We start from the raw sequence: 14,951 nt of genomic DNA on the forward strand, positions 1-14,951 counted from the left end.
TCTGAAGCATGTAAGCTCTATATCTGGAGTAAGAGAAGTATATTCCTTTGAAAATTGTAATACATCAAACTTCGGAAATATTGTGTCATAAACTTTGATTTCCAAGCATGTGAATCTTTTCAGGAGCTAGCTACATCTTTGGAAAACTGTCTTAGAAAGCTCATAGTAAATGCTTAGTGTTACCTGCTTATTATTATTGTTGTTAGAGCATGAGCATTGTCATCCTTTGTGTCAGGCACTGTTCTAAACACTTTACATCTAATCTTCATGAGTAAGCTGAGAACACAGTAAAGCTAAGTAATTCACCCATAATTTCATAGCTCATTGGTGGCAGAGAAGCACTAGAGTCTAGGCCTACTCTTTTATCACATGTATTTATTCTTTATTTTGGAAGTTTGTTTTAATCATGAGGTTTGTTTTAATGATAGGTTTTATTTGCTTCTCTGATCCTCCTCCCAGATGCTTACACTCTTGAATGTACACTAAGGCTTAACTAGATATTTTAGACACTTTCCTGATGTTTTATGCTGCTTTCATAAACCCCTCTGTATGAAAATGAATTCTATTGTATAATAGCATTAACTCTATGGAAAATGTTCAGAGTCAAGTCATTTCAGCACAAGAGATGTGGGCATTAAGCACCATGATGTTGTGCAAAGACTTGATACTTCTGTTAACTAGCTGGATAACTTTGGATAGCAAGTTTGTTTGTAGACCTTGATTTCCTCCTTAGAGAGTGAGACAGGAGAGAGAGAGAGAGAGAGAGAGACAGATGAGAAAGAGAGAGGAGAGGGAGAGATCTGATTGTTTGAGAGATTCCTGATGGGCATTTCCTAAGGTTTGTTCCAGCTAATGTTGGTCCTTACAAAAACACTTTATAGTCAAGAAAGACAGGGAAACACTTCATAATCCCTTAGAGAATCTGCACATACATTAGCGTACTCTAGGTTTTGAGAAAACTGAAGACGCTAATTTAACAAAAAGTTTCCCAAATTAATTTAACTACAAACCCTTTTGTTTTTTTGAGATGGAGTCTCCCTTTGTCACCGAGGCTGGTGTGCAGTGGCGCGATCTCGACTCACTGCAACCTCCGCCTCCCAAATTCAAGCAGTTCTCTTGCCTCAGCCTCCTTAGTAGCTGGGATTACAGGCGTGTGCCACCACACCCGGCTAATTTTTGTATTTTTAGTAGAGATAGGATTTCACTATGTCAGCCAGGGTGGTCTCAAACTCTTGACCTCAACTGATCTACCCACCTCAACTTCCCAAAGTACTGAGATTACAGGGGTGAGCCACCATACCCGGCCCAAAACCCATTTTTTTGCTTAATATCTGTTAAAAGGCTTTAGAACTTAAAATCTACAGCACATGTTTTGGCAGTTACTGCACTCAGTTACTTCAAACAATGAAGTTATTTTGATTTTGGTTAGTTAAGGTTTAAAAATAAATGCTTCAAAGATTCTGCGCCTGCCAGAGTAGCTAGGAGAAAAAACTCAGGTGTGATTACTTATTGTTATTACCCTCTGTATATCTATTGGGAAGAAGTCAGCAATATGAATTCTTAAGTGTTTGGAAGTTAATTGTGTATGGAAAGATTGTAAAATCAGAAGTGGCTGGCTATAAGTTGGGCACTGTGGAAGATCTGATCGTTGCTTGGAACCTGAAACTGGATCTAAAGAATTAACATTTTCATATTGACATATGTCATCAAAAAGCCAGAAAAACAATAGTGTATGTAGACTTAAATGCATATGATAACTTTTGGTTAAAAAACAGATTCTTTAATATGAATTAAAGAAAAAATATTTTTCTCTTTTCTTTTTAGTAATGCAATATGGGAAAGGCAAATCATGTTATTATAGATTCCTGACTAAAGGGCAACAGTGGATTTGGCTTCAAACTCATTATTATATCACTTATCATCAGTGGAATTCAAGGCCAGAGTTTATTGTTTGTACTCACACTGTAGTAAGGTAATAATTCTTTTAAAGAGTTTCTGTATTGTAACATTCTATGACAGTTTTGGCAATTTAGGTTTTATGTGTAACTTGTTAAGGAACTACAAAGTGCTCTTTTCTCAATTTCTAGTACATCTTTTCAATATATTATTACATTTGCTTGTAAGCATTATATATAAATATAGGAATGATACAGATATATAAGGCTTGATATAAATTTTGTGCTTTACAGCAGAAGTTGTTAGTGTCATTTATGTAGCAGTGTCAGCCATGTAAAAAGAAAACTGTTGGTAGATAAGCATGTACTTTATTTAGTTTCTCTTAAGTATTGTGTGGTTATGGATCATTTACAGCAGTCATGAAACTATAAGATACCTAGAAAAATACAAATTAAGACATTACAGGTATATTTAGGTTTGTGTAGCATATAGCAAATAGTCTAGATGAAGAGATGAATAGTTACACCTGTGCAGTATTTTAAATGAATGACCAAACTCTTTTTTCTGTTTGTAGTTATGCAGAAGTTAGGGCTGAAAGACGACGAGAACTTGGCATTGAAGAGTCTCTTCCTGAGGCAGCTGCTGACAAAGTATGTTTCTTATCATTTTTTAAAAATTATTTTTAATTTCTCCCCAATGAAAGATAAAACTCAGTAATTAATAGTTAAAATTATTTTTCAAACACTTTATTTCCTCACTTATAAGAGGGATGTGATTGCACTTTACTGCTTATTTTTAATTTAATGTTTTAAAATCTCACCTGCCTCTAAAAAGAAAATCGGATGAGAGACATATCTGATCTCAGATTAAAACTACCATATATTAATTCCCAATGATGTACTAGGCTCTGGCCAGGTTATTTATATGAATTATGAAATGTAATTTACACTTCAGATATTTTTATCTGGTAGGTAATATCCCCACTGTGAAAATACTGAAATTGAGGTTTCAAGAGAGGGAAAAAAATCTCCCCTAAAGACACTGGCTGGGAAACTATAGTCATAATTTGAACTCTGGTTTCTTTTTTGTTGTATCAGGTCAGAAGTGTAGTGTATTAGTTATCTGTAGCTGTGTAACAACTTACTCCAAAACTTAGTGATATAAACAGCACACTTACTATCTCCTAGTTTGGTGAGTCAGGAATCTAGGCACAGTTTAGCTGGATCCTCTGCCTCAGGTTCTGTCATGAGGCTATAATCAAGGTGTTGGTGGGAGCCACAGTTATCTCACAGTTTATCTGAGGTGGAATCTGTTTCCACCACACTTAGTGGTTGCTGGCACACTTCAGTTCTTCATGGGCAGTTGGACTGAGGGCCTTGGTTTCTTGCTGGCTGAAGGCTATCCCCAGTTCCTTTCCAGGTGACCTTTTCCATCAGAGCAAGCATGCAAGATGAGCCAGGGAGAGACACTGCCTGCAAGATGGAAGTCACAGTCTTTTGTAACCTAATCACAGTATTGATATCTCATTGCTTTTGTCTATTCTGTGCATTATAGAAGGAAATCACTAGGTCCAACCTACATTCAAGGTGGGAGGATTATACAAGGGCATGAATAACTGGAGGCAGGAATTGTGAGCCATGTCAGAAATTGCCCATCACAAGTATTTTTGGACCTACAGAAAATAAGTGGAATGAAAAGAGTCAAAAATCTATGTAAAAATTGAGTTTAAATAGGCAGCACCCCAGGGGACAGTATCGTGGATGTTATTCAGTCCCAACAAATGCTATAAAGTACCTTCTGCATGGTTCTAGAGGCTGAGAATACAGCATTGAATAATGCAGACAACTTCCTTACTTTCATGGATCCCACGTGAAAGAACTTTTCCAAAGAGGTTTTGTTTGTTTAGAACAGGATGTAGTAGGTTTTGGTAAAAGACATTATTTTCTGAGAAAAGTTCTTAAAATCTAGGGTTCTTTGATTAGGGGGCCATTATGAAAACTGAAGTAGTACAGAGATGAATTATCCTTCTTTTTTCCTCATGCAAAAATTCAATCCTAGTAAATCCTAAATTAGCTCTATTTCCAAAACACACTCCAGCTATGTCTAATTTCCCACCATATTTACTGCCAGGATCATGATCCACCTGGGGTTTAGGGACAAGGTCCTCCTGAGATATGTTTGAGAAACTTCAGTATGGGTAGTTTTAAAATCATGAATCTTGATGGGATCACCAAGAGGATGGGTGTGTCTTGGAGGACTCCAATATTAAGAGGTGAGGGAGGAAAGGAAGAATCAACCACAGGGAAGGTAATAGTAAGGAATAAAACCAGGAAGTTACTTAGACAAGAGTATCAGGAGTGAATGATCAGCTTTGTCAGATTCAGCTGAAATAAGTTAAATTTTAGATGAGTGTTGAGAACTCAGCATTGACTGTAACATTTAATTCATTGGTGATCAATAAAAACAGATTTTGTGAAGTAGTAGTGTGGGTGAAAGCATGATTAGAGTGAGTTTAAAAGAATTTTCCAGGATGGAGGAATTAGGTATGGTGAGTAGGGAGGAGTTTTGCTATAAAGAGAAGAGAAATGGGACAGTAGTAGGAGGGGAAAGTGGGCTTAAAGGAAGTTTTTGCTGTTTTTTTTTTTTGAGAGAAAAAAACAGCATGTTTGTGTACTGATGACAATGAGCTGATGGAGAAACAAACTGGTGATGGGAAAGATTAGTGTCGCTATATGAAACCAGACTCTCTAGCTCCTGGGCTTAAGCCATTCTCTTACCTCAGCCTCCTAGGTAGCTTGGCACTACAGGCATTCACCTGGCTTTCTCCCCTATGTATTCTTCTAAGAGTTAATGTAGTTTTAACTCTTAACGTTTAGGTCTGTGATTCATTTTGAGTTAATTTTTTTTTTATTTTAATTGAGATGGAGTCTTGCTCTTTTGCCCAGGAGTGCAGTGGTGGGTTCTCGACTCACTGCAACCTCTACCTCCTGGATTCAGGGGATTCTCCTGCCTCAGCCACCCAAGTAGCTGGGATCACAGATGCCTGCCACTATGCCTGGCTAATTTTTGTATTTTTAGTAGAGAGACGGTTTCACCATGTTGGTCACGCTGGTCTCGAACTCCTGACCTCAGGTGATCCGCCCACCTCAGCCTCCCAAAGTGCTGGGATTACAGGCATGAGCCACCATGCCTGGCCTTGAGTTTATTTTTGCATATGGTGTAAGAGATTCCAACTTGATTCATTTTCTGTTTCTTTCAATAGAAAATGAAGCCAAAACTTTCTGGCTATAACACATAAATTTTCATTTCTTTACATATATGTGTACACACAGATACTTTTGCCTTGTTATAGATAAAAACTGATTTTTTGTTGTCGTTGTTAACAATATTGGGAATCTGAGATCTCTGAACTGAACCACAAGAAAACATTTATTTTACTGTGTCTCCTTAGAGCCAAGATTCTGGGTCAGATAATCGTATAAACACAGTCAGTCTGAAGGAAGCATTGGAAAGGTTTGATCACAGCCCAACCCCTTCTGCTTCTTCTCGAAGTTCAAGAAAATCATCTCACACAGCAGTCTCAGACCCTTCCTGTGAGTATTCTTGCTTGAAAGCAGACTTTAAAGTAACTAACTAAACTATTTGTTACTTATATCAGCATTTCTCATCTAATACTTCTCTAAAATTATACTTTTTTACATTTCTAAAATGTAGTAACCTTTCCAGTGAGTTATAGGCACATTGCTCACTTGTAGCAAAGAATTAAGTTCTTCAAGTAGCCTCTTAAAATGCATAGATGGTAATGGTAGTGGTGGTGTTTTAATCATCCCTCAAAAAGCAAGGCAACTATTTATTGTGTTTTCTACTGTAGGGCCAGTAAGTGTTCCTTAGGTTTGCTTTTTGAAAGTTTTTTTTAGTGTCTTTATGATGACTTATATAATTGTCATTAAATTAGTAACTTTTTAAAGTTTTCCTATTTGAAATATTTTCTTTGTGCTCATAAAAAGATAGAAGTAACCATATTGACTCATCTGACATGGACTTTACTTTCATTGAATGGTTTGGAAAGATAATTCAAAAGCCATTTTTATAAACTGAAATACATTTTGAGATAAATCTATAAAAACCATATTTTATAAAGTACGAATGCTCTTGATTTTGTTGACTGATTTCAGCAACACCAACCAAGATCCCGACAGATACGAGCACTCCACCCAGGCAGCATTTACCAGCTCATGAGAAGATGATGCAAAGAAGGTCATCGTTTAGTAGTCAGGTAAGTTCTTTAGTAGATATTCTTCTGAATAAAGACTTATTAAGAGAGGAGAAATGATCTAAATCTTTAGAAATTCATTGATTTGTTACCCCTCTTTATGAAGATCAAAATAGTACTGATAACGTGACACTCAAGACTTCCTTTTTTTGTATGAAGTGGTTGTCATATGTATCAGTCTTTTTATTTTTCAAGTAAAATGTTATTTTTTTTTTTAATTGTGAAAAGCTCATAATTGATAGCTGTTTTATGTCTAAGTTCAAATACCAGTTGTCTCAAGTCTGGCCAATTTTTATTGAGAGCTTATGCAAGGTACTGTAGGAAGTTCCTTGGAAAATAAAATATAAATAGGGAACATGCCTTTCCAGTATAGAAGGGAAGAACCTAGCTGTATTCAGCTAACAAAAGTATAATCCAAATGGTAAGTTCATTAATACAAATACCATATTGATATTTCTGCTAGAAGTACTCATGTATGGGAATGAGAATCACTTCAGTGTTATTTTTATTTTGCTCTAGTCCATAAATTCCCAGTCTGTTGGTTCATCATTAACACAGCCAGTGATGTCTCAAGCTACAAATTTACCAATTCCACAAGGCATGTCCCAGGTATATTTTGTTTGTTGTTTTAGTTGCATATTTAAAAATGATTTGCTTTTAAGCTGATGTAATTTTTAAAAATCCAGGTTGTTTGCAAGCACCTGTAGCTGCAGCTGCTTGGGAGGCCGAGGTAGGAGGATTGCTTGAGCTCAGGAATTCAATGCCAGCCTGGGCAGTATAGCAAGATAGTGTCTCTTAAAAAAATAAAATATATGCACACACATATATAATTATAGTTACAGAGGCAGTGAATCTTAATTGGGGCTATTTAGGATACTTGGGGACATTTTTTATTTTCATAATGATTGTGGAGTATCACTGGCCCTTAGTGAACATGGTCTAGGTATGCTAAATGTCTTTCAGGATACATAACAGTCTTGCACCACAAAAAATTGTCTGGCTTAATATGCCATAACATTCCCTCATTGAGAAACACTATAGACATAAAGATATTAAAGATGAAATGTAGCCATTCATTTTGTCCTTCCTATGAATATTGGAAGAATTAAGTAACTTTATTTGTATATTCATTTATTCATTCATTCATTCGATATTTATTAGTTTCTGTAACAGGCACTGCAGATACTGATAGTACAAATACAAATATCTATACTAAAACACCAGCACATCTAGAGGGAATGACAGATACCTACCATACAATACCATGTTTATATTGCCTGTGTTGAACGTATATAAGCTGATATGTAAGCACATTGCATGAATCCTTAATGCAACCTGAGGAAGTGAAGGAAAACTTTCTAGGAGAATTGTTTCCTAAGTCCAGAAGGAGGCCTAAATGTGGAAAGTAGCCAAAAAAGGGGGAGTAATTCCAAAAGTGACACTCTTACTTGTAGCCTAACTTCCCAACTTGTAATATATGACTCTGTACTCATTCAGTGCCTCAAACACATTAAAAATACCACAGACCGTCTCTACTAAAAATAGAAAAATTAGCTGGGCATGGTGGCGCATGCCTGTAGTCCCAGCTACTCGGGAGGCTGAGGCAGGAGAATTGCTTGAACCCAGGAGGCGGAGGTTACAGTGAGCCGAAATCACGCCATTGCACTCCAGCCTGAGTAACAAGAGTGAAACTCCGTCTCAAAAAAAAAAATACCACAGAGAAGTAGTATTTTTCTTCAACTTCTTTGCCTTGTTTGGCATTAAATATACCCTAACTTAGCAGTATCTTGATCTTAAGGAATGATCATTAATAATAGGTTAAAAACAGTATTTTTTAAAAATAGCTCTACATATATAACTATGATAAGAGATACATACTTTCTATGTTACTAGTTCTTTAATCTCAAGATTCTAAAGCATTTCTTAACATGTTATAGGGATATTTTCATGAAATAAAAAATATATACTGTCAAAAATGTTAGCAAGTATTCATATCTCACATTTTATTCACTAATAAAGCCAAATGTTTTGCCTCTTAGTTCTGTGATTTTACTTCCTGTTGTCCTGCCTTCTGTGTTTACTATTTTCTTTTTGTATTTGATAGAAATCCTTTAAGTGATAGCAATATAATGCTTACCCAAAGGAACAAATAACTTTAGTTATAAAAAAATACATTTGTATTACATAAACGTAACTTTATTTTTATTTTTTGAGACAAGGTCTCACCCTGTCACCCAGGCTGGAGTGCAGTGGTGCAATATCAGCTCACTGCAACCTCTGCTTGCTGGGCTCAGGTGATCCTCCTGCCTCAGCCTCCCAAGTAGCTAGGACTACAGGTGCACGCCACCAAACCTGGCTAATTTTTATATTTTTAGTGGAGACAGCGTTTTGCCATGTTGATCAGGCTGGTGTCAAACTCCTGGACTCAACCATTCTACCCGCCTCAGGCTCCCAAAGTCCTGGGATTACAGCTGTGAACAGCCATGCCCGCCATAAATATAACATTTTGACTAGTACAAAAAAATAAAGCCTTGAGGGAGTTGAGGTACTAAATTTTTAATATTTTCTCAAACCTAGTATAATTTAATATATGTTATGGTCTGATTATTGTTAATTTCTGAAGTCAAGAGTTGTCTGCTTTGAAATGTAATGCAGTATCCCAAATACAAACTATTGAAGAGAGAGTTAAAAAGCTTTGGATGGGAAGGACATTTCTCACTTTTACATACAGTTCGCTGTAAGAGGCTACTTTAAGACAGATTTCCAGTAAAGTGAAATTCTGCTCTTATACTATATCATACACTGAAAATTCGTGGGACTAATTAAAGAGCCTGTATAGACTTAAGAGATGAATCACCAAATGTGGCTAAATTATAAGCAGAAGAAAATAGGAGCTGCTCATGACTCAAGTAAAACAGAGAAATAAGTAAGATTGAAAACATAATTTTGTTTTCATTCCTGTATGCATTTATTTACTCATTCGTACTTGTGTAGTCTTTGAAAGTTCATGTTCTGTTAAATGAAAGTTGCCAGGTGGAAGTCCAAAGAAAAAAAAAAAGGTCATGTTCTATATGTGTCTGAGGATAGCTTCCATTGAAGTGAAAATATTATTATTGGTTATCTGTCAGATTTTTATAACTTTGGGTACTTCTACTCATGTACATATAGAGGACATTCTAGGGATGACAGAAATTGATAGGAATTAACTCCAGGTGCAGACTCCTTTTTCCTTTGTTGAGGGGTAAAAATGAAGCTAAGAAGTTAAATAAGGCTGGGCATGGTGGCTTGTAGGAGGACTGTCTGAGCCCAGGAGTTCAACACCAGACTGGGCAACATCATGAGACCCCATCTCTTAAAAAAAAAAAAAAAAATAGCTGGGCATGGTGGGACATGCCTGTAGTCCCAGCCACTTGGGAGGCTGAAGTGGGAGGAATGCTTGAGCCTGGGTGGTTGAGGCTGCAGTGAGCCATGATCATATCACTGCATTCCAGCCTGGGTGACGCTGTCTCCAACAAAAAAAAAAAAAAAAAAAAAAAAAAAGGTTAAATAATTTTTTCCAGTAATTGGTAACCACAATATGAGCTCAGGTCTCGTAAATCCAGGGTGTGTGTGTATCAGTCCAGATCCAGTGAGAAACCAGAAGCATACCAGAAATTTGAATAGGAATAATATAAAAAAATTATTAACTGGCAACAGGGATTAACTCCTAAAAGAAGTAAAGAAAACTTAAAGAATACAGGAATAAGGCTGGGTATGGTGGCTCATGCCTATATTCTCAGAACTTTGAAAGGCCAAGGTAGGAGGACTGCTTGATCCAGTGAGTTCAAGACCAGCATGGGCAACATAGCAAATCCATATTTCTACAAAAAATATATATATTTAAATTTGTTAGGTGTGGTGATGCATGCTTATAGTCCCAGCCACTGAGGAGGCTGAAATGGGAGTATCTCTTGAACCCAGAAGGTCAAGGCTTGCAGTGAGCCATGATTTGCACAACTGCTCTCCAGCCTGGGTGACAGAGCAAGATGGTGTCTCAAAAAAAAGAATATGTAATTATCAGATGCAGAGAGCAGCCACTTAACTAAGACAGATGGAGAGTACCCAAGGAAGGAACATTCTTAGAAGACTCCCCATAAGCTCCTAACCTCTTCACCTCCTCTTCCCCCATGCCAAGCTGAGATGCAGATCTTCTTGGGGAAGATGTGGCTATAACAAGTGGATAATGGAGAAGTTCACTGACATGCCACAGATTAGAGCTAGAGAGCTGGAAACCAGGCTGGGGTACTGGTAAAGCTTGCAGGGAAGCTGCCCACTAGGATGTCATTGAGACTTGCTGGAAAGCCGCCAGCTAGGGAGCTAACAAGCCTAACTGGGAAGCTTCCCACTGGTACCCCAACACGAGAGCAAGAAGAAAAAGCACCAGAACCAGGAGTCCAGCACCTTTGTTTGCAGTATCCGTCCAGCACCATCTACTGACATGGATAACTTTGTGCCTGTTGGCAAAGGAGAAATATTTTTAAGGTCCAGGTCCAATATCACAAAGCAGAGCAAAGGTGGGTGGATTAGGAACTAAGAGGCTTAACTGGCATAACATTCTTAACTCATGTTACACTGCTTACTTTTCTCGTTGCACAATTATAAGGAGTAAGTAATTCTAAAATATGTTGTTATTTTTCCATATGTGGTACTTCAGTTTCAGTTTTCAGCTCAATTAGGAGCCATGCAGCATCTGAAAGACCAGCTGGAACAACGGACACGCATGATAGAAGCAAATATTCATCGGCAACAAGAAGAACTAAGGAAAATTCAAGAACAACTTCAGATGGTCCATGGTCAGGGGCTCCAGGTAATTGTTATATTTGAATACAAAGCAAGCATCCCATTCATATTTTGGATTTTTGGGAAAATTAACTTTTCTTAATTAAAAGTGAGATGCAAGAGATACATTTTATCAATTCTGTTCAATAAATATTCACTGGTTACCTACTCAGTATGATTATGTGTAAGGATTCAGTCAGGCTGGTGGGAGAAATTTTAGTTATAGAGAATATACACAAACCTTTTTGGAAGGCCTACAAGTTTTCACTTTAGTACTTGGCTGAAGGCAGCCTTGTCCCCTTAGTTAAATAAATTAGTGTAGAAACAAAGGAATATAAGGAGTTTACCTAACTTGTTTACTCATGTGATCCTAAAATTAACCTTTAATCATTCCAGATAGCTCTCTTGATGGGGAGGTCAACCAAAGCTATTACCCACTAATGGTGTTTGCTTTAAGCCTCAGATCCTGGCCTTTAACCACTGCCCTCAAGTGGTGTTAACTCAAAGCCTTTGTCATTTAATGTGTGCTCAATAAAGGCTGGCCAGCCTGTGAGGGCTGGCAGCTGCTGTCTCTTTATAGCACTCTCCTGAAGTGCCTGTGAGTGGCCACAGACAAAAATCTGTGTCTAAGTGAACATTCATCCATCGTTGAGTCAAGGTCTGCAGGACAGACCCCTACAGGTAGTGACTCGGACCATTATGCTTACAGTCTCTAAAGATTATTCATTCCTGAGGGTATTTCTACCAACATCCTTGTTTCTCCAGTCTTTTTTTTAACCAGTCCACAAATTTTAGTAAGTTTGAATTCGTAATATAAAAATTATATTTTAAATAAAGTTTTAGGTACATCTTGGGTACAGAATTTATAAATCAATCATCAGTAATATTTTTATTAAGATACCAGTTGGTACAATTCAAATTAGTCCTATATGACCAACCAGCAAGACCACTCTAGGAGACTATGACTTTGGTAAAGGGAAACTTGGAGTGAAAACTACTTCTGTCTAAGGTTATAAATTATAAATCCTAAGTGATACAAAGCTGCCAGTCGTCCACAGACTGAGTAGCACTGAGTTATACAATGATTGGAAACATGATAAAATTAAGGTAACTGAAGATTGAATATGAAGCTTCGTGTTTTGTTCACTATTTATTGCTAATTCTTCAAAGTGATTTAATCTTGTTACTTGCTTTTTAAACTTACTTTGTAGCTTGATTTTGCCTTCTTTTTAATGCTCTTATTATTCTTTTCAATCTACAAAGCTTATTTTAACATAATCTTTATTTTTTAAAGATGTTTTTGCAACAGTCAAATCCTGGGTTGAATTTTGGTTCTGTTCAACTTTCTTCTGGAAATTCATCTAACATCCAGCAACTTGCACCTATAAATATGCAAGGCCAGGTTGTTCCTTCTAACCAGATTCAAAGTGGAATGAATACTGGACATATTGGCACAACTCAGCACATGATACAACAACAGACTTTGCAGAGTACATCAACTCAGGTAATTTTACTGAGCACAGCAGGCTATGGAGTGATCAGCACTTGAAATGTACACTCTTGCTGAGACAGAAATCAAACTCTAATGATAAAATATATTTCAAAATTGTAAATATTATATAGAAAGTATAGTATTGAGAGTGATCATTAAATATTTCGTGCAAATTATGTTAGTATCAGCTTTTGTTTTTCACTGCCACCTTCGCCTCCTGGCTTCAGCCTCCCAAGTAGCTGGGATTACAGGTGCCCACCACCACGCCAAGCTAATTTTTGTATTTTTAGTAGAGATGGGGTTTCACCATGTTGGCTAGGCTGGTCTCAAACTCCTGACTTCAGATCATCTGCCTACCTCGGCCTCCCAAAGTGCTGAGATTACAGGCGTGAGCCATCACACCAGGCTGAGCTTTAAAGTATGTCACAGTCTGTTTAAAGCTGTAGTCTAATAGTAACACCAAGTTTTGGAAGTTCTTAGACTTTTTCTGTATGTTAAGGTATGACTTGCAAAAGAGGCAGACCAGAAAGCCTATTCCCATATGTGCAGAATAGACTGTTGCGGGGGTTGGAGGGCAGTAATGGCTTACTGAATATTCCAAAAAATGTTGGTAATTACTGTACATCTGTGAGTATAAATCCCAAGGATTTAAATGAAAAATATAAAAATGCCCACTAATTAGTCATTCACTTTGGGCATTTAACAGAAATTTCTTTGTGTATATTTTATATCATCTCTATTACAATCACACTCCTTTCTAAAGTCAAAGCTTGCCTTCAAGCAGATATTTAAGACTAATTAATTCTCAGTTACTACAAGTCATTCCTTTGTGGTTATATTTCTCCCAGAGTAATATATCCTGCCACTTCCTTCTCTGTCATATTGTTAGAATGATGAGTTCTAGCATAATTCCCAAGTAATTATTTTCAGTTCATCTGTCTACAAAATCTCCCTTTTTTTTTTTTAACAGAGTCAACAAAATGTCCTAGGTGGGCATAGTCAGCAAACATCTCTACCCAGTCAGACACAGAGCACTCTTACAGCCCCACTGTATAACACTATGGTGATTTCTCAGCCTGCCGCCGGAAGCATGGTCCAGATTCCATCTAGTATGCCACAAAACAGCACCCAGAGTGCTGCCGTAACTACGTTCACTCAGGACAGGCAGATAAGGTAGTTGTCGTATTTCATTTGTTATTTTCAAAATTGTAAACTGATTAGAAAACAATAATTTGATTTTTTAATGTGATTTTAATGTGTTGCTCACTGCAGCCAGTATTCTTAAATTTGGAATAAAAACACAACGTATTCATTGTTAAAAGACTTCATAATTAGAGGATAACAACAAATTTTGTTTCTTGCCCAAAAATATGCTACAAAATATTATAGAATACAAATTCTACAGCACACACTCTTACAAAAGGCTTATGACAGGTTCTGTGTCACTGTGAAGCTTTTGTCTTTTCAATATAGATGCTATGCCATGTAGTAACAATGGTTAGGTCGCTTACCTTTTTTCAGTTTGTTAAATGCTCAAAAAAATACGTTATCTCAAATTCTCATTTATTAAAAGAAAATGTACATAAGGGTCTTCTTTTATTTTCCCAGATAAGAAAAAAGTGGGTTTTTAGTAATTAGCCAATGGGTCTGTATCTAGTTAAGGTGATGAGGAAGGGGAACTGAACACAGACCTTGATGTCTTGATTTCAAAGCTCAAGTGCCTTAAACATAAATTACAGGAAGGTTTTGTGGACTGCTTTGGAAAAACAACTATCTGTGACTTAATTTGAGTGTACTGATCACCTGAGGAGTACACATTCTATCCAATATGTAGTTTTTTAATCCCTCACCCCCACCATCCTCCTCCAAAGTCTATTATATCACTCTGTATGCCTTTGCTGTACCCATAGTTTAGCTCCCACTTACAAGTGAGAGTATATGGGATTTGGTTTTCCATTCCTGAGTTACTTCACTTAGAATAATGGCCTCCAGCTCCATCCAAGTTGCTGCAAAATACAGTATTCTTGTTTCGTGGCTGAGTACATGATAGATACATACCACATTTTCTTTCTCCACTGATTGGTTGATGGGCACTTAGGTTGATTCCATATCTTTGGAATTATGAATTGTACGGTGATAAACATATGTACACAGGTGTCTTTTTGATACAATGACTTGTTTTCCTTTGAGTAGATACCCAGTATGGGATTGCTGGATCAAATGGGAGATCTATTTGTAGTCCTTTAAGAAATCTCACATTCCCACCAGCAATGTGTAAATGTTCACTTTTCACCACATCTGTGCCAACATATTTTGATTTTTTAGTAATGGCCAGTCTGGCTGGAATAAGGTGATATTTCATTGTGGTTTTAAGTTGCATTTCCCTGAACATCTGTCTTTTGAGTGGGGACAGAAACTATATCTTAGCAAACATTTGATGGTCTACCTAGATAAGTATGGCATCATTCCTTC

At 37.0% G+C, this 14,951-nt stretch overlaps 1 protein-coding gene across 11 annotated transcripts in view; it reads left to right on the forward strand.

Moving 5' to 3' along the window:
* The window catches only part of CLOCK (clock circadian regulator), a 114,694-nt gene that overhangs the window by 86,390 nt on the left and 13,353 nt on the right, over positions 1-14,951 (forward strand). For 7 of the 11 annotated variants that reach the window (XR_013533119.1, XM_008993337.5, XM_017970558.5 and 4 more), the window contains 8 exons: positions 1,825-1,972; positions 2,471-2,546; positions 5,348-5,489; positions 6,072-6,172; positions 6,689-6,778; positions 10,863-11,015; positions 12,282-12,491; positions 13,450-13,652. Coding sequence is in view for 10 of the 11 variants with exons in the window: in XM_008993337.5 (XP_008991585.3) it covers positions 1,825-1,972; positions 2,471-2,546; positions 5,348-5,489; positions 6,072-6,172; positions 6,689-6,778; positions 10,863-11,015; positions 12,282-12,491; positions 13,450-13,652 (1,123 nt within the window). In the remaining variant the exon portion in view is untranslated. The remainder of the gene's footprint in view (positions 1-1,824; positions 1,973-2,470; positions 2,547-5,347; positions 5,490-6,071; positions 6,173-6,688; positions 6,779-10,862; positions 11,016-12,281; positions 12,492-13,449; positions 13,653-14,951) is intronic. The other 4 variants (XM_078367222.1, XM_035293706.3, XM_078367225.1 and 1 more) reach the window with 1 other exon arrangement.

Source organism: Callithrix jacchus, chromosome 3 (assembly GCF_049354715.1).
Source record: "Callithrix jacchus isolate 240 chromosome 3, calJac240_pri, whole genome shotgun sequence".
Classification (NCBI taxonomy): domain Eukaryota; kingdom Metazoa; phylum Chordata; class Mammalia; order Primates; family Cebidae; genus Callithrix; species Callithrix jacchus.